At 48.3% G+C, this 19,679-nt stretch overlaps 1 protein-coding gene and 1 long non-coding RNA gene across 4 annotated transcripts; one reads left to right on the forward strand and one right to left on the reverse strand.

Moving 5' to 3' along the window:
• Window positions 1–447: 447 nt before the first annotated feature.
• On the reverse strand, window positions 448–5,881 carry LOC139440431 (uncharacterized). Its single transcript, XR_011650661.1, has 3 exons — window positions 5,829–5,881; window positions 2,077–2,135; window positions 448–641 (listed from the first exon to the last, which is right to left on the reverse strand). It is a non-coding gene; the product is annotated as an uncharacterized lncRNA (long non-coding RNA).
• On the forward strand, window positions 5,795–16,824 carry LOC123480771 (endothelial zinc finger protein induced by tumor necrosis factor alpha). 3 transcript variants are annotated; one of them, XM_045203840.3, is made up of 4 exons: window positions 5,795–5,971; window positions 7,912–7,980; window positions 10,457–10,583; window positions 14,129–16,824. In XM_045203840.3, the coding sequence occupies exons 2-4, from the start codon at window positions 7,933–7,935 to the stop codon at window positions 15,649–15,651; spliced, it is 1,698 nt and encodes a 565-aa protein (XP_045059775.2). In that variant the 5' UTR covers window positions 5,795–5,971; window positions 7,912–7,932; the 3' UTR covers window positions 15,652–16,824. The 3 variants fall into 3 exon arrangements, with proteins under 3 accessions (XP_045059775.2, XP_071076071.1, XP_071076070.1); XM_071219970.1 differs by lacking the exon at window positions 5,795–5,971 and adding an exon at window positions 5,981–6,160; XM_071219969.1 differs by lacking the exon at window positions 5,795–5,971 and adding an exon at window positions 5,981–6,133.
• The last annotated feature ends 2,855 nt before the right edge of the window (window positions 16,825–19,679 follow it).

Raw genomic sequence — 19,679 nt, forward strand, 5'->3', positions numbered from 1 at the left:
GAAGGGCTGTGACCTTGCCAATCCCCAGGCCCCTGCCTGGGGGTGAGACTGGGTAGAACACAAGTGTCTCCTGATGCTGAGGAGGCCGAGTTCAGGCTCCAGAACCAGTCTGGGCTTTGAGTCACAACTATTCACTGGCTGCATCCACAGGTAGCTCGGTCTGGTACTATCAGAAGGGGGCCTGCCATGTGCCAGGTGTCAGGAATCGGGCCCAGCAAGACCATTCACATCTCACCTCTCAGAGGGGGACTTACCATCTCCAAATCCCTTTTTTTAACAATTATTGTCTTATTTTTTAAAATTCACCCAAGGACACATTTTTATTGATTTCAGAGAGAGAAACATTGGTGGGTTGCCTCCTGCACACCTTTATGAGGGATTGAACCCCCAACCAATGTTTTGGCGTACAGAACAACACTCCAACCAACAAAGTCACCTGACCAGGGCTAGTTTATTTCTAGACAGTTAATAAGTGAACACATTTTTTGGCCAAAGGTCAAAATGTCTTGATAAAACAAGATGAAAATGCCCTGCCGATCTCACTGCTCAACTCCAGTCTATGCTCTCAAGGTGACCAACTGTTGTGGACTTGGGGTGTGCTGGGGGCCATGTTTTCTTTTCATTTACATGTTTACCTGTACCTGTAGAAATAGGGGTAATTGGTGTGAATATCTGGAGATGCATCGATTCTGAGCCCCACTTTTCTCCTCCACTGAGCCCAGTTAACATTCCCCATCCCATAATTACAGTGCTGGTGTATCAGCCTCTTACTATGAGATATGCACTACCATTATTAAATATGTGTGATAATTAAATCCATATATCCCATTTTATAGGTGCTAAGGTGCACATTTTTATTTTACATTCTAACATCTCTGACATTGAAATATGTTTTAAAATTGTCAACATCTTTGGATTTTTTTAAGTTTTAAAAAATTTTTATTGATTGATTTTAGAGACAGAGTGGTAAGTGTTGATTTGTTGTTCAACTCATGTATTGATTCATTCATTGCTTGACTCTTGTATGCGCCCTGACCGGGGATCGAACCTGCAACCTTTAGGCATATTGGGACAACACTAACCAACTGAGCTTCCTGGCCACAGCTCAGTTTTTTTCTTCTTTAAGATTTTAACTATTTATTATATAGAACAATACACATGTAAGCAGCCATGTCACATTTGTGGCATACCATAGTCAGCCAGAAAAATTAGTTTGTATCTTGACATAAACCAAATAGAACAAGGCCACCATGCATAGTCTTGGTCCCCAAATATTGAACATCAAGCCCATCCTGGAAGCCTATAATCCTTAGGGGGAAAATGTCTGTCCTTTAGTTTTGCCATGCTGAGATTGGAAAATGTGTCATGAACTTCCTGGCTATGATGATCATATAAGGAAATTACTGGGTTTTCATCATGAACAAACAGGTGCAACCTTGATCAACTTGGTAATCTCTGTGCTTTAGCTTTTTTTTAAATCCTCAACCAAGGATACATTTATTGATTTTTTTTAGAGAGCGAGGAAGAGGGGGAGAGAGAGAGACATAAACACCAATTCTCCACCTCCTGTACATACCAGGGATCAAACCTGTAACCTAAGCACCTGCCCTGACTGGGAATTGAACCTTCAACCTTGTGATGTATGAGACAACATTCCAATCAATGAACCACCTGGCCATGGCTACTTATGTTCTTTACTTTTATGTACCTATTGTGTTTTGAACTTGGCAAGCCTTTACACACACACACACATCTCTGTGCTCACAAGAAATATCTAGCATTGATTCATTTGTTGCTCAGTTTACCTGTGAGTGACATCAGGTGACAGCAGTGGTTCTGCAAATTGCCTTTTTCAATGCAGTGATGTGTCCTTGAGACCTTTTACTATCATCACAAAAAAGATCTATTTGGCTTTGTAAAATGAAAATAACGTCACCCGACTATTGTGAAGACACAACAGCTTGACAATAAATGTGACTTAAGGCTCAGGCCGTGTTGCTCAGATGGTTAGAGCGCTTTGCCCAGAACCTAAGGTTGTGGGCTCAGTACTGGGTCAGGGCACATGCAAGAACTCACCAATGAATCCATAAATAGGTGGAACAACAAATCAATGTTTCTCCCTTTCTCTCTTCCCCCTAAAATTTTAAAATATCAACCAATGAATGCATAAATAAGTGGAACAGCAAATCTCTCTGTCAGATAAATAAGTAAAACATTAAAAAGTGAAGTAGATTTTTCTTCTTGTGGGGTGATCCTTACAGGAGTCTTTATTTGGTGCCACACAGCCCTGCCTTCTGGGCCACCACTGAGGTCTCCCTACAGAGTCTTACCCAACAGCAACCATGATCGTCAGTGACTCCACTGGGCAGACCAGGGGCTGCATCCAGTGAGCAGATGGACTTGATTCAGCTCACTCACTTTATTTTCAATGTAATGAGTTGTCCCCATTATGACACTGCAATATTTGATATTTATAACCATCTCCTAACAGCTGCAGAGTCAGTGGTGTATTAGAAACATACAGTGCCTGCCATCATGGAGGTGAAATTACAGAAAGCAAGGCAGACAGTAATAAAGAATAAATATTTTTAAAAGATTTTATTTATTTTCAGAGAGAGGGGAAGGAAGGGAGAAAGGGAGAGAAACATCTATGTATGAGAGATACATTGATTGGTTGCCTCTCATAGGCCCCCAACTGGGGACCTGGTGGGCAACCCAGGCATGTGCCCTGACTGAGAATCGAACCAGTGACCTTTCAGTTCACAGGCTGGTGCTCAATCCACTGAGCCACACCAGCCAGGGCAAAAATAAATATTTTTAATGTAATGAGTTCCAGCTTCTTTAGAGAACTTGGAACATCAAAACCCACTGGGCCAACAACTCCATGAAAGGTTAGAAAAGTATGGAAGAGCCAGAACTCAGTGGTTCTACCTGATCAAAAGCTCAAATCAGACCCTGAAAGCTTCCTGCTCTTTAAAGAGGTATGGAAATTACTGCCTTAGGGGAAGAGGACACACATCAGGTATCTCTTGCAATATTGAGCACATAGTGGGTGTTTTATGAATGTCTGTCTCCTGAGTGATAGAGGCAGCTGTGGCTTCCCTGGTGACCAGATCTTTGGGAAGGGCAAACATATCCATCGATTCAGTCATCGATCCCAGTGTGACCAGATTTTTATGCCAAGGGCTCATTTTTGAAGACCTTGCACCATCCAGAACCGGCATAATTCAAAGCCAACCCTAACAAGAGATGATTGGCATGGCTCTTCACCTGCGAAAGTGATACCAAAATAACAAAAATGGTTTACCATATACATAATTGATCATATTAGAAAATAAGAATTTTTAGGATAAATTCATGTCATTCCAAAAAATAGCATTGAAACATTATTTCAAATATTTATAATTCAAGTTAGCATAAAATATACCCATGCTGTATTCTTTTCTAAAATTTTATTTATTTATTTTTACAGAGAGGGGATGGGAAAGAGAGAGTGAGAAACACTGATGGCTGCCTCCTGCAAGCCCCCAGTTGGGAACCTGACCCCCAATCCAGGCATGTGCCCTGACTGGGAATCAAACCTGCAACATTTTAGTCTGCAGGCTGGCACTCAATCCACTGAACCACACCAGCCAGTGGCATGCTGTATTCTTATAAATACACTATGATGTCCTTCTTTGACCTCCACACACAACATAGAAACTAGAACTTTGCCAATAACTCATAAAACTATATAGCACTCCTCCAATTTCCCCCAACCCGAGGTAGTCATCATCCTAAATACTGGCACATCTGTCTTTTGTTTTCCATTTTTGGGGGCATACATTTTTTAGAAACTCCGTGTTAATAACTTCAGTCAGGTTGTAGCCAGGCCCTGCCACCCTAAAAGCCAAAGCTGCCTCTTAAAAATGACTGTGCAGGTGTTGCCATCATCTGCTTTCATCCCACACTCCCCACAGACCAGAGAGCTTTCTTTCCAGACGGCAGCAGGGCTCTTTCCCACGCGGATCGGGTCTCTGAAGAGTCAAAGGTAGACAGGGCTGTGCATCCTGCCTAGAGATGTAACCATGGACAGCCTCAGGACCAAAGCCAGGGCCTTGGGGGAAGGCTTCAGTTCAGTACCATGGACAGCTCCTACTGGCTGGGTTAGAACTAGTTAAACCGGCCTATCAGAAAGCACGTTGAACCCCGGCTGGATAGCTCAGTTGTCTGGACTCCTGTATAGTAAAAGATTAGGTGCTTCCACTCCCGGTTAAGATTCAACTCCAGATAAGGTGCCTATAGGAGGCAACTGACGCATGTCTCTCTCTCACATTAATATTTCTCTCTCCCCATTTCTAAGATTAATGAACATATCCTCTGCTGAGGATTAAAAATGATAAAAAAGGAAGTTATCAATCACCACCTAAGGGAGCTGCCATTGGCGCTTCTGTAGTCACTCAGCAAATTCTTTTGCACTTGGCTTCGTTGTTTACAGCACAAGTGTGCCCCAGCTTGGAGACCCCCTTTCCTACCTCAGGATCCCCAGTTCCCTCTGTGACTTCCTCTTTTGTTTCATAGCCCATATCTGGAAAGTATCTTGGTTTCTAGGATTAAAGGAATTTGTACATCTTAATGATACCAATAACCTGGCCGGACCACTGGGAGCAGGCAGAGGACAGGAACACAAGGGGCCACCAGAGGAAATCTCTCATTGTCCTGGCGACCACGTTGCCTAGGTAAAGGAACTCCTGCCTAGCACGTGGAGCATCCTATCCTGAAGGCAGATCCCAGTCCTGCGCCAGATGATGGTTATAGAAAGTATTGCACTGAGCACGTGCTAGTCTATCAAGATGATTGAATAGGGGAAAAGCCCACCTATCAGCTTCTGGTAACTAATTGGGGGGTGGTACCAAGGAAATCAGGCACCTGCATCACAGAGGTCAGAATGGCGGCAGTGGGGAGGTGCTGGACCAAAGACTAGCCTGTCAGTCTAGCCTGGAGAAAGGAAGCGATTGGTCTCCAGTAGACCCACCTCCTGCACCGGGAACTTTGGGAAGTTAATTGGGCAGTCCGACGGTCCCACACCTGAAACTAATATAAACCCAGGGTAAGTAAGGGTCGCTCTCTTGCCCACCTCCCAAACGTGCTAACTCGTGATTTCCCGGACCTTTTGGCTTGACCGACCTCGGCGCCTGTGGGTTCTAGGAGGGGGCCTGAAACTGGACAGCGGCAGGGAGCGAGCTGAGCTGCCCGGGTGACTGCTCAGTGGCCGGCCACCTGAGGTTTTCAAAAGACGGTTCTTTGGGAGCAGGAGCTCTGGACGTTGCCTTCGGTTCTGGTTGGGCTAAGACTGACTAGCTTTTTCCTCGGGTTTTCCGGAGAGGAGGGGCTTTGAGACAAGAGTCTCCCATTCTCCCCGACCTGCAGCATCTGGATGAAAACCGTCTTTCCTTTCTCAGCTGCCTCTGCCTGTAGACCTTGCCTCTTGGGGGCTGCGGGCAACAGAAACCCCAGTTTAGTTCTGTAACTATAACATATCCAGAACTGGGGGTGGCACATAACGCTAAGGGCTAATACATCTTCTCGAATTAACATCATTTGCTTTATTGCGTCTCCGCAGGCTTCACAAATTTTCTGCAAGTCACCACGACAGTCAGGGTCCCTGGGTGGACGTAGGACGTCTGCAGAGAAGCTACAGCATCTTTTCTCGCCTCCACCCACTCCCCGCCTTTTCTACGATTTCCCTCCCCCCTCCCGCCTCTCCAGCTCGCTCTGCTCCCCGCCCCCCTCTCCCTCTCCTCCCCCTCCCAGCCCCACACTGCCGGTCCACCCCACTCCTCCCTCACCCGCATCTTGCTCTCCTGCGTCTTGTTCTTCCCGCTCCCCTGCGCGACCTTTCCCCGGATCCCTCAGGAACCCCGCCTCCCTGACCCTGGTGGCGCGGGGGCTTGTGGGACTTGGAACCGCCTGCGCCTGCCTCTCCGGTCAGGTACGGTGAGCAGCCCTCGCTTAGAGGGGAGGCGGTAGCGTTGGTGGCGGCGGCGGCGACGCACGGCATTCTGGGAAGTGTAACTTCCGCGCCGGTGAAGTGTGGCCGGTGGACTTTAGGGATTCGGTCACTTTCCTGAGGGTGACTCCCGCTGCGGACGGGGTGGGTACGGGAGTAGAGAACTTGCAGGTCTGGGAAGGGGCGAGTGCACTTGAGAAGGGGGTGCTAATGGGGCGGGTTCGTGCGGGCAGAGGTGATCCCTGCGGCTGTGTGTGTGTGTGTGTGTGTGTTTGTGTTGGGCAGAGACTTCCAGGCAGTCGCTGTGTGTCTCCATATTTTGTCACCACGTTTGTCTGGATGGCTTCCTGTGTCTCGCCTTTGCTCGTGTGTGTGTCCGCTGCCTGTCTTGGTCTCTCCGGGGTCCCTCTGTGTTCACATCTCTGTGCGTGTCTGCCTTCTTTTCCGTCCGCAGTGTCTCAATCTGAAGGCGCCATCCAGGTGGCCTCCTATGTCTGGTCTCTCTTCCTGTGCTCCTGTCCGTGTGTCTGGGTGTGAGTGTGTCGGGGGATGGGGTGCGTCTCTCCTGTCCCGGCCTTCCCCTGTCTTTGTGCACCTGGGTCTCTCTCTCTGGGTATGGCCGACATTGGTGTGTGGGTGCGTCGGGGGTGTCCTCCAGAGAGCGTGGGAAAGACAGCCCTCCTGGACAGGTGGGCCTGGCGGAGCTGCCTGCCTGCGGGCCCCAGAGCCCATCTCCTTCCTGCCCTCAGAGCCTGTCCTGACCCTGGGAGGGCAGGGTGTGTCGGGCAGCCAGGTGTGGGGTTAAGAAAGAGGGTCAGAGACCCCACCCCATGCTGACCGGGGTGGATTTGTTCAGGGCGGGTGTGTTGGGTGCTCAGGGTATGGTTCTGGGCATTTTACAGGCCTCCTGGTGAGTCTGAGTTAGGGACCATCATCGTTCCCATTTTGCAGATGGGGAAACTGAGGCTCAGAGACTTTAAGTGACTCACCCAACTCCACACTCAGGCATTTGGGTTCCAGAGTCCCCACACTAACCACCCCACAGGTGGCAAATCCTTGTTTCCCCTTAGAAACAATGGATGGCAGGATATGCCAGAAACCTTGGACAGAGGAGGAGGAGCAGGAGCAGCTGCCACCCCTGGCTCTGCAACCACAGATCTGAGGCCACACTGGGTTCAGAGGTCACCGGCCCCATGCATATGTCACTTCCAGGGCCACTGTGCCTTCATGGCTTCCTTTTAATGAAAAAATTATAGTTGTGATTGCATTGCTATAAACATAATCCAGACTGCATTAGATTTGCGTTTTCTCTCATAATTAAAAAAAATTAAGATATTTTCTTTTTTTAAGATTTTATTTATTTTTAGAGAGAGGGGAAGGGAAGGAGAAAGGGAGAGAAACATCAATGTGTGGTGGTTGTTCATGTGACTCCTACTGGGGACCTGGCCGCAACCCTTTGGTTCCCAGTCTGGCACTCAATCCACTGAGCCACACCAGCCAGGACTAAAAAAAATTAAAATATTTACAAGAGTATCTACAGGTGTGAGGGGCTCTGGGCCCACTATACCTTCTGAGTCTGTTCTGGTGGCTTCCTCCTCCATTAAAAGGAGCCCGTGTTGTTGGCCTCGTGGTGCCAGAATAGATATCAGAAAGCACAAGTCCAGAAAGAATACATTTGTAAAAATTAAATTCTATTTAAAACTTCATAGTCACTGCACCCGGGACATAACTACTGCTTCCTGGAGGATCTGTAGAGTGCCGTGAAAGCCATAGGTCCCCCACGTGCCTTCACTGTGAATGAGTGTGCATGTCTCTGTCTGCTTGTCTTGTAACAATTGTCTTGTAGTGGGTGTGTCTGCATTGTGGGTTGGGCCTGGACCTGATCTCTCACTGCACCTTTCTCTTTCTCCCTCTGCCCACAGCCTGCCTGTTCCCTGGTCACCATGGGCACTGGAAGGATGGCCACCCAGCTGCTGACCACGAAGGCCTTGGTGAGTCACGTCACCATCTCGTACCTCCTTCCTTAGGGTCAGGCTTCCCAGCAGGGATGACCCTCTGCCCCCCTTGAGCCCCACTCAGGGCCCAGGCCCCCAGCCTGGTCTCCTGGAGTTGTGTTCACCCTGCGTCAGAGTACGCTACTGACAAGGGCTTTTGTCAACCACATGGGACAGAATAGCTCAGGAGTGACCTGTCCTACACTGGGGTCAGTGTGGAGACACCAGCAGGCAGGCACGTGTCAGTGGCGGGTTGAATATGTTCCATCTTGTGTGGTGACAGAGGCCCCAGACGGGACATGCTGGATGAGAGACCTTCAGAAATAGGCAGACAGCATTAAATTGTCCAGGGAGCAGTCAGAGGATGTCTCTGGGGAGTAACCTGAGAACGGACCTGGCTCACCCTGAAGTTTTGTTTTAGTCAGTGGCTATTTGTGATATTCTTCTGTAAATTTCCTTGCTTGCAAGAGATACTTTACAGTAAAAAAGATATACATGTTCCTCAGTTGGTTAGAGGGTCATCTTGATATGCCAAGGTTGTGGGTTTGATCCCTGGTCAGAGCACATACAAGAAGGAATGAATTCATCAATAAGTGGAGGAACAACCCTCTCAAATCACTAAATTACATGGATGTCTGGGCGTAAATTTTTTTTTTATCCTCATCAGAGGATAGGCTCATTGAATTTTAGAGAGACAGAGAAATACAGACGTGAGAGAGAACCACGTGCCCTACCCTGGATCAAATCTGCAACCTTCTTGTATATGACACAACGCTCCCACAACTGAGCCACCAGGCCAGGGCGGAGCATAAATCTTTCCCCTCCAGTTTGCATGATATTTTTACTTTTTCTTTCTTTTCTTTTTTTTTTCAGATTTTATTTATTTATCTCTAGAGGGAGGGGAAGGGAGGGAGAAGGAGACAAAGAGAAACATCGATGTGCCAGAGATACATCAGTCCGTTGCCTCACACTTCCCCAGCTGGGAACCTGGCCCACAACCCAGGCATGTGCCCTGACTGGGAATTGAATCAGTGACCTTTTGGTTCACAGGCCAACACTCAATCCACTGAGCCCCACCAGCCATGGCTTTTTTTTTTTCATTATGGAAGGTGGAACAACTATGTAAAGATTTTACTTATTTTTTTAGAGAGAGGAGAAGAAAGGGTGTATACATGGAGAGAAACCTTGGTGTGTGAGGGAAACATGGATCGATTGCCTCTTGCTCACCTCCCAGCTGGGGACCTGGCCCGCAACCCAGACATGTGCCCTGACTGTGAATCAAACAGGTGACCTTCTGGTTTGCAGGCCGACACTCAGTCTACTGAGCCCCACCAACCAAGGCTGTATGATTTCTTTAAGGGAGATTCCTTGTAGAAGAAGGTTGGGTTCTGGTGGGTATTTTTAAGGCCTTTGGAAGTCTTAGTTATGGGTTGGAACAGTTTATTCTCCCGCCCGCCTGCAGGAGGAGCTGCCACTGTTTCACATTGGCTGTTGTTCTTTTCTTATTCTGGTAGTTGAATATAAATAACAAGTGGTATAAACTATCCATGCGGTAGGTGACAGCTGAGATCACGTGATTTCTTTCTGAGTAGCATCCTTTGTGGTATTACTTTGAGGTTTGATTTTTAGAAAATGTTTATTCGCCAGTTATGTGGGCGGGTAAATTATTTATCGTATGCTTTGCTGGTCTATAGGACTCTTAATGTTCTTGAAGGTTTTTATTACTTTTAAGTGTTTATTATTTTTAGAGAAAAGGGTAGGAGAAAGAAGGAGAGGGAGAGAAACTTCTGTGTGTGAGAGAAATATTGACCAACTGCCTCCCATATGCACCCCACTTGGGACCCCACCCTTACTTAACCTTTGGTGTATGGACAACGCTGCGACCAATGGAGCAGCCCGGCCACGGCTGGACATTTCTATAGAGGGAGTCACACAGCATGTGGGCTTTGTGTCTGGCTGCTTTCACTGAGCTTCACGTTTTTGATGCTCATCCATGTTGTAGCAGGTGTGCTTTTTCATAACTGTGTACTGTGCCATTGTACAGGTAGACCCTGTGTACCTTTGGGTTGTTTCTACCTTTTGGTTTTTATTAGTAATGCTGCCTTGAACATTCATGTACAGTTTTCTGTTTGATCTTCTTGTTTCTCTTGAGTCTAGGAGAGGAAACTATGGGTCCTTTGATAACAGTGTTTAACCATTTGAGGATCAGTTTGACTGTTTTCAAGGTGCTACACCATGATGTCTCCACTGTTACCTTCTCTGTGATCACTGCCTTAGTTTCCTCTTCTACCAACCGAGTGCCATCCAGTGTACTAGGCACTCTGAGTGGTCAGGCCCTTCAGAACTCCGCACCTTGTCGACACCACGTCAGGTGCATCCTGTGCGCCTTACTGGTCCTCTCAGCCCTTCTGGCCACGTCTTCCACCTCTGTGAGGAGGGCCCTGTGGTGAGTGGTGTGCGCTTCCTCTTACAGGGGTCGGTGGCGTTCAGGGATGTGATCGTAGACTTCACCCAGGAGGAGTGGCAGCAGCTGAAGCCTGCACAGAAGGACCTGTACAGGGACGTGATGATGGAGAACTACTGGAACCTGGTGTCACTGGGTAAGGGGGCAGCTTGGCTGCATTACACACCATCTGCCTGTCACCTCAGGATGGCACAGAAACATAAAAGATGCACAGGTCTAAATAGGTTGAACGTTCAAATTATTCAAAGCTAAAAATAAACTTGATGGGTGATAAAGTGAGGAAGAGTATTGCATTACAATAGAGTATTTTAAATTGCTCTTTGGAATAAACTAGAAGAAGGACTGAATGATAGAAAATGGACCAAGTTTATGAGCATGCAAATCATAGATGTAGGAATGTATGGAGTTACACTTTATAAAAGATTTTTAACCATACTAATAGTCAAAGAAATACCAACTGAGTCACAGAAATAAAATGCTCATCCATGAGAGACACAGAGATGAAAAAGAATAACATTCCTCGTTGGATGTGGCTCAGTTGCTTGCAGCTTCGTCCTGTACACCAAAAAGTTGCGGGTTCAATTCCCTGTCAGGATACATACCTACGTTGTGAGTTTGATCCCCGCGGGGCACATACGGGAGGCAGCCAATCGATGTCTTTCTCTTTCTCTCTCACTCTCCTGCTTTCCCTCCCCATCCCCTTCCTCCATCTCTAAGCATATTCTTGGTGAGTCAGTAAGAAGAAAACAAGTAACAGCATCCTGTAGTGTGAAGTTGTAGGGAAAGGGACTGTTCATTTTAGGAGCATAAAGTTGGTACGGCTCTTTTGCAAGGCAGTTTGGCGTTATCAACCAAATTTAAACAATTCTATTTCTGGAATATATCCTTTAAAATTTTTCCTATAAGTGTGTTTTTCATAGGAAGAAAAATCTAGAGAAATGCCTTAGATGCCCACCTACAAGACTGAACATGTCAGTATGATGGAAATCATGGCGCTGGGTCAACAGTGAGCAATCTTTACCATCACTGACACAGAAAGATGTTTCTGGATGACATTGTTCAGGAAGAACACTAACTTTCAGAAGAAGAGTATGGCCACATTTCTTTAACGGCTTATGTGGGGGTGTAACTGACCTGCAATTAACTGCATGCAGTTAATGCGAACAATTTGATGCATTTTGACATTTACGTTCACCTGGGAAATCATCCTCATGATGCAGCAGACACATCCAGTAGCTCAAAAACGTTCTCCCTTCTTTCGGTCAACTTCCACCCCTCAGCGACCAGTGGACTGTTTTATGTCACTGCGGTTTAGTTTGCCAATTCTAGAATTGTATGTACATGGAATCATATGGCAGGTATTCTTTTTTTTTTTTTATTTGACATCTTACACTTGGCGTCATTTTTATGAGGTTCACCCACATCATCTGTATATATCAATAGTTCCCTTCATTTTTTTCTTTAAAAAAAATTTTAAATCCTCACCTGAGAATAATTTAATTGATGAGAGAGAGAGAGAAATATCAATCACTTGCCCCCTATATGGGCCCTGACTGGGGATCCAGCTCAAACCTTTTGGTGCGCAGGACGACGCTCCAACCAACTGAGCCACCCAGCCAGGTCAATTCTTTAACTTCTCTTTATTTCTGAGTAATATTCTACTTTGTGGATAGACCATGATGCGTTTATCCCTTCACTTGGTAAGCATATGGGCTGTTTCCAGTACAGGACATTTTTCTGTAGACACAATCCGTCCATTCTGTTGAGAAGGGTTGGGGCATACAGAGGTACTTATTTAACTTTTTCAGAAACCGCCAACCTTTTTTCCAAAGGAGTTGTCTTGTTTTTTATTTTCACCAGCAGGCACCCCAAATTGCATTGTGTCCTGTGCTTGTCAGACTCAACATGCTCAGTCTCTCTCATTGCAGCCACACTTGTGCGTGTGCAGTTTACCACAACCCAGCCTGCAGCTGGTACTGAGGACCTTTCTGGGTGCTTATTTGCCGCCAGTACATTCTCTTCGGTGAAGTGTCTGGTTCAAGTCTTGCCCGTTTATTTAGTTGGGTTGTTTGCTTCCATATTATTCAATATGGAAAGTTCTTTACATATTCTGTTTTTGTTAATTCTTCGTACAACTGTATTATTTTTTAAGATTTTATTTACTTTTATCCAGAGGGGAAGGGAGAGAGAAAGAGAGAGGGAAACGTCAATGTGTGGTTGCCTGTCACACCCCCCCTACTGGGGGTCTGGCCTGCGACCCAGGCATGTGCCCGACTACAAATCGAACCAGCGACCCTTTGGTTGGCAGGCCAGCACTCAGTCCACTGAGCCACACCAGCCAGGGCACAAACTCATTTTCTTAATGGTCACAAAATATGCGTAACATAAAATTAACCATTTAACTACCTTTACGTGTACAGTTCCATGGCATGAATTACACTCATTCACATTATTTCAACCATCACCACCATTTACTTCCAGGACTCTTAAACATCTGCAGCTGACAGACTGTCCCCTCTAAACAGCAGCTACCCATCCCTCTCGCCGAGCCCTGTCACCCATGTCCTACCTTCTCTCTATCAATTTGACAGTTCTAGTTGCCTCACATGATTGAAAGCATATGGTATTGGTCATTGTGTGTCTGGCTTATTTTGCAAAGTCTCTTTGATGGGCCTTGTTTTCCCTTTATTATTTGGGAGTGAAGGTTCCAAAATCACAAGTCTTGCATCCAATTTGTTCAGTTTGCGGTACCGGAGAGGGGCGCCCAATAGGCTTTGGATTATTCCTCGGCAGAGCTCAGGGAAAGGGTGCGGGCAGGGGCATCCATTTCGGTGTCAGCATAAAGAACAGACTGAAGCCCTGGCTCCTGTGGATGGGTCTCAAACTCAGGGGTTGTTGGTCCAGTGTGGCCTTAAACGGGGGAATGGAGACAGCTGCTTACCATTCCTCCTTTTCTGGTTGCCTCTTAGGAAGGAGGGCTCCATATGGCAGGATCTTCACTTTTTTAATGAGAGTTTTTTGTAAGATTTCATAGTTTTCTAATGTTGGCTGAAACCCTAAGGTCTGTACACAGAGTCTGGAACTCAGGACAGACCCCCAGACCAGAGACAGAGATTGAGGAACCCACAGGACAGAAGCAGGAGGGGATGGGAGTAGCTGTGGTCAGCAGGGACGGGGGGAGGGGAGAGGAGTCGGCACCTGGGGCTGGGCCACTCCTGGGCAGTGTGTGGGAAGGTGGTAGGTGGAGACACAGAGGACAACCAGCAAAGCTACATGAGAGTCAGGTGTTATTTTATCATTTCTAATAAAAGTCAGTGTTTTGAGAAGCACAACCGGCTAGGGGGTGTCCAGGACGAGGCATGGAAGTGAGGAGCCAGGTGCCGTGAACCCTCTCTGTTTGCGGGAGCCTTTGATCTGTACCTCCTACCTCCTTTCTCTCCAGGGGTCTATCTGCCCAGCTCTGAGCTCCACTATCCGCCTTTGCACCCACTCCCAGGGGACCTTTCTGCCTCTCTGCTCACTTCCCTACACCTCACTGACTTCAGCTCACTGCTTCCCTTCTCCCTCTGACCCCATGAGAGGCTGTCCCCCCCTCTCAGGCCATGTTTTGTGTCTTGGGAAGGTCCTCCCTCCCAGTGCTGTTAAATACATGTGTGTCGACATCTCTTTTTCCCTCCTCAGACTTGGAGACTAGACCTGACATGAGAGAATTGGACCCACAGGAGGACATTTGGGAAGAGAGACCAACCTTTGTGGTGGAGGCAGAAAGACCCATAAGGAATGGTGCACGGGGTTGTGCCTCTGAAGGTGTGGGGACACAGGATGACCAGATGGGGTGGCGACATGGGAGCCTCAAGTCCTGTCTGGGGCAGTTGGACGTGTCCCAGGCATTAGCCCCGGTAGGTCATGAATTTAAGGCATTCGTCCACCAAAGCCCCACTCCGGCCCCACCAAGATCGGACAGGCTTAGAGGAGCAGGAAGTCACCCATTCACCATGTGTAGAAAGAACTCCGGTACTTCTAGCCTCAGTCCTCCCTCCCAACTCTGCGCAGAGAAGAAGCCCTACAAGTGTGGGGACTGCGGCAAGTCTTACGGCTATAACTCATCCCTGATGAAGCACCAAAGAATCCACACCGGGGAGAAGCCCTTCTCATGCGCCACTTGTGGGAAGCAGTTCATCCAGCAGTCGTGCCTCACCATCCACCAGCGTGTGCACACCGGGGAGAAGCCGTATGCCTGTGGGGCATGTGGGAAGGCTTTCGGCAGTAACTCGTCCCTGAAGAAGCACCAACAGATCCACACTGGGGAGAAACTCTTGTGCACTACGTGTGGGCAGCAGTTCACCTGGCCGTCATGCCTCACCATCCACCAGCGTGTGCACACTGGGGAGAAGCCGTACATGTGCGTGGACTGCGGCAAGGCTTTCAGCCAGAACAAGCACCTCATCCGGCACCAGAGATCTCACACTGGGGAGAAGCCGTACATGTGCGAGGACTGTGGGAAGGCCTTCAGCCAGAACAGGAACCTCATCGTTCACCAGAGGATGCACACCGGGGAGAAGCCGTACACATGTGAGGAATGTGGCAAGGCCTTCACCCGGAACGAGTACCTCATTGCACACCAGAGGACGCACACTGGGGAGAAGCCATATGTGTGCAGGGACTGTGGAAAGGCCTTCACACGGAATGAGAGCCTCATTGTGCACCAGAGGACACACTCCAGGGAGAAACCATACACATGTGGGGACTGCGGCAAGGCCTTCAGCCAGAAGGGGCACCTCATGCTGCACCAGAGGACGCACACCAGGGAGAAGCCCTTCTTGTGCTCCATGTGTGGGAAGCAGTTCACCCATCAGTTGAGCCTCACCATCCACCAGCGCATCCACACTGGGGAGAAGCCGTACATATGTGAGGACTGCGGCAAGGCTTTCAGATGTAACTCGTCCCTGAAGAACCACCAACTAATTCACTCCGGGGAAAAGCCCTTCTTGTGCGATACATGCGGGAAGCAGTTCACCCGGCCTTCAAAACTTGCCGTTCACCAGCGTGTGCACACCGGGGAGAAGCCCTTCAAGTGCAAATACTGTGGCAAGGCCTTTAGCCAGGACGCGAACTTCATACTGCACCAGATGAGACACAATGGGAGAAGCCATGTGAGTGCGTGGAGTGCTGCAAGGCTTTTTTCGGCTGTAGCTCGTCCTTGAAAAAGCTGTAACAAATGCACTCCAGGTAGAATTTCTTCCCACACTCTGTGTGTGGGAAACAGCTCACCCGGCCATTGTACCTCACCATCCACTGGAGTATCCACACCTAGCACAAGCCATATACATGCAGGGACTACAGAAAAGTGTTCAGCCAGAACACGCAGTTTGCTCTGCAACAGAGGATGCACACCAGGGAGGAGCCCTTCTGCAGCATGTGCAGAAAGCAGGTCACGTGGCAGTTGACCCTCACCAACCACAAGCTCATGCATAACCGGGCAAAGCCCTACCAGTGCTCCATCTGCCTGATGCACTTCACAACGTGCTCATCCCTGGCGATGCACCGGGTCGACCACATCAGCAAAATACCTTACAAGTGTGGCAAGGCCTTTATCAGGCATTTCTCGTTTACCCTCCGCCGGAGGATCCACACAGGAGAGAAGTTGACTTGTGCAGCAAGTGCAGGAAAACCTTCAGCTGGAACATAAACATTACGAACATTAGAGGAGCGTGCACACGTAGCAGTGGCCACATTGGATCTCAGAAGCCACACCTGTGGGCTGAGCTCATGCGCCAGTGCCAGACTTGGTACTGGAGCCCACAGGTAGGACTGCAGAGAAGTTCTGCCCAGACAGGTCTTAGGAACGTGGGTGCTGGGGAGAGGCCACACCATGCACACGAGCTTCCTCCAGAGCATCCACAGGGCCACGCGGAAACCAAGTCCTCCAACAGGTCTAGCATCTGGGAATGTGGCTGGGCCACTGTGGCTCCAGAATTAGATTTAGTAAACTCTTTTAAGAGCTTGTACAACACATTTAGTGTCTCTGGGTCTCCATTTCCTGGATAGTAAAGTGGAGGAGGGGGAGGAGAAAGAAAAAATGGAAGGTGGGCTCCACGGGGACATTCTCCCTTTGTCACACAGGGCTTAGGGTGTCACCATCTGTGGGTGTCCTTGTCTTCCCCACACCCACCCCCTAGTTTCCCTGGAACAGTAGAAGTTGCTTAGTTGTTTGTGAGGGGAAAATAATTTTTGTTCAGTGTTAGGAAATAACAGTATTCGCTTCAGTTGCCAAAGTTTCTCATAGTGGTATGTTGTATTTTGTTTAAATAAATCTTTTTCTTTTTAAGATTTTATCCCCTTATCTCCGGAGAGAGGGGAAGGGAAGGAGAAACAAAGGGAGAGAAACGTCAGTGTGTGGTTGTCTCTCACATGACCCCCATTGGGGACCTGGCCTGCAACCCCAGCATGTCCCTGGGAATCAAACCAGCAACCCTTTGGTTTTGTAGGCCAGCATTCAGTTCACCAAGCCACACCAGCCAGGACAGTTTAAATAAATCTTTTAATATTGGAGACCCGCATTACTTTAAATAGTTGGCAGATACAAAAGATAACAGGTAGCAATTGTCCTGTCAAAATGAGTGTCAACACTTGGGGGGAGTGGACATGAACACCCAATAGGAACCCAGCAATCCTGCTGCAAGTATGAGGCTACCTGCCCCTCCCAGCCCTGGATTCCTGGCTTGGGAATGGTCAGACTAGAAGGTTGGGCCCAGACCCTATGTGTCAAGAGATGGGGAAGGGCCCCCTTTCCAGAACCCCAGCCAGGCTGCCCCCTCCCTCCCCACAGGGCCATTTCAGTTACAGGAGAACAATCCTCAGATCACAAACGATCCCCCACCCACTCCATGCTGGCTGGAACTTTGTGAAAATAAAGTGCCTTCAGTGTGGCGGGCACATTAGCCAATTTATGCCTTACCCTGAAGCCTTAGTCATGGTGTACTTAACAATTTCATTATTGATGAGGATAGCAATCTGTTATTAATAATAGCAAATAATCTAAAAGTGGTGCTGTTAACAATAAAATAATACGTAAAGTGTTATATTAATAAATGGGTAATTAAATACTTCTCAGAGACCTATTATTATTTCTGGATTTCTCCCGAGGAGACCACAGCTCAGAGGTCTGATACTCTGCATGAGGAAAACACCAGGACCAATGAATTAGCCAAACAGGACCAATGGTGGCTGTGTGGTGGGAGGGGCTCACCTCACCCTCTTGTGCTTGTGTAGCCCAGAGGCCATCCCCACCTCTACTTGCTTGGGCCCAGTGAGCAGGGATGATTGGAAGGAGGAGAGGAAGAGGGGAAGAAGAGAAATCACCCCTGCAGCGCTGACAAGATCAGGAAGAAGCAGGTGACTGACTGGATCGTGTTGGGAGCAGGAGCTCTGGGACCAGGTCTGTTGGGCTCAAACCCCAGGTCTGTGTGCTCCAACCAGTGTGTTCCGGTCATTTTCTGAGCCTCAGTGTCTTCCTCTGCAAGCAGATTTTGTAAGGAAATACACCCTATTGCACTGTGTGGGTTCGGTGAGCTAATTCACACACAGATCCTACACCAGGTACTGGGACCCACTGTAACCTTGCAAACTGGGTTTCTGCTGCTTGGTGCCTTGAATCCATGTTACCCTAGTATTTGCATTGAGGGAAATGGGTTTTTATTAACAGGGTTCCAACCTTTGGGGTGGTGAGCACCCCTGCTCTGAGCCCTCCTCTCCCGTGAGACCCAAAGGACTTCAAGCCAAAAACAATGCCCAGAAATTCTTCATTTCCTTATCTGTCCTTAAGCCGGTCATGTAAACAGATCCCCATCCTCTCTGGAATGTGCACTTGTAGGTTTCAGAGTCACCATCATCTGGCAGCAGCTCTCTTTCAGGATCTGGGGTGCACTGTTCTCAGTCTCCATGTAGTGGTCCAGAGCCGTGTGCTGTGCTGCACTGGAATGGAGTCCCACATGCTGGAGCCCAGGGCGGCACACATCCCCGTGAGACTCCCCACCTCTGGGAGCGGGTGCCCATCCATGTGGGGCTGGCATCTCCTGGTCCCAGGAGTGCTCCCACCCATTCCTGGAGCAGGGACAGAGGCACAGAATGTCCAAATGCCAAAAGCCCAGTGAGAGAGCTTGTACCAAGCTGCAAAGCAAAAGAATAACTTTTTTTTTTTTTAAGATTTATTTTTAGTGGGGAAGGGAGGGAGAAAGAAAGGGAAAGAAACATCAGTGTGTGGTCTCCTCTCCCACGCCACCTACTGGGGACCTGGCCTGTAACCCAGGCATGTGCCCTGACTGGGAATCTAACCAGCAACCCTTTGGTTCACGGGCCTGCGCTCAATCTAGTGAGTCATACCAGCCAGGGCAAGAGAGTAACTTCTTACTAAGTGCCCATACCCAGAACAGAAGGGAGAGAGAGCAAAAGAGAGCTTGTGTGAATGTTTAAAAGCTGTCTCAAAATTCCAAGTGCGCAGGAAGCCTGTGGGAATATCCAGCCTTTCCTGTGGGTGCCTCAGTGTTTGCCATTTTTGTCAGCTCCCCAGTCTCTTTGACCCTCTTTTTGGCTGCCATCTGTAGTCAGCTCAAAAGTTTCCCAGCTATGCCCAGGTGCACATGCATCTGTTTGTCCAAGGGGAGGCATCTGGGTCCCTGCAGCTCAAGCAGTGGCTATATGAGCTGCCCCCCCCCCACCACTTTGTCATGAGTTAACTCTGCCTGCTCACTTCCTCACAGTCAGGTTAACAGTTTGCACCAGGCAGCAGCCTCCTCCTCCTCCAACTCCGCCCTTCAGGAAGGCAAGAGCTGTTAATCTGCCTTTTTATGTAGTGTGCCTCAAAAACTACCTTCCTCTCCTTGGGCACCATTCCTAGTTCCCCTGCCTTTTTGCAGGAATTGGTGGTGGTGGTGGGGGGTTACCCTGTTTTTCTTCCACATAGATTGAACCCAGGTAACATTCCCCATCCCATAATTACAATGCCCAATGTGTATCAGCCTCTTAATATGAAATATTCACTATCGTTACTAAATATGCTGTGATATGGCTGGTGCGGCTCAGTGGATTGAGCACTGGCCTACAAACCAAAGGGTCACCAGTTCGATTCCCAGACCAGGGCACATGCCTGGGTTTCAGGCCAGGTCCCCAGTAGGGGGCACAGAAGAGTCAACCACCCATGGATATTTCTCTTCTTTCTCCTTCCCTTCCCCTG

Source organism: Desmodus rotundus, chromosome 12, assembly GCF_022682495.2.
Source record: "Desmodus rotundus isolate HL8 chromosome 12, HLdesRot8A.1, whole genome shotgun sequence".
Lineage (NCBI taxonomy): Eukaryota > Metazoa > Chordata > Mammalia > Chiroptera > Phyllostomidae > Desmodus > Desmodus rotundus.

Coding starts and splice junctions, on each gene's coding strand:
- LOC123480771 (XM_045203840.3), top strand. CDS start 7,933: ATGGGCACTGGAAGGATGGCCACCCAGCTGCTGACCACGAAGGCCTTG. Junction 7,981..10,456: donor TGCTGACCACGAAGGCCTTG/GTGAGTCACGTC, acceptor TTCCTCTTACAG/GGGTCGGTGGCGTTCAGGGA. Junction 10,584..14,128: donor CTGGAACCTGGTGTCACTGG/GTAAGGGGGCAG, acceptor TTCCCTCCTCAG/ACTTGGAGACTAGACCTGAC.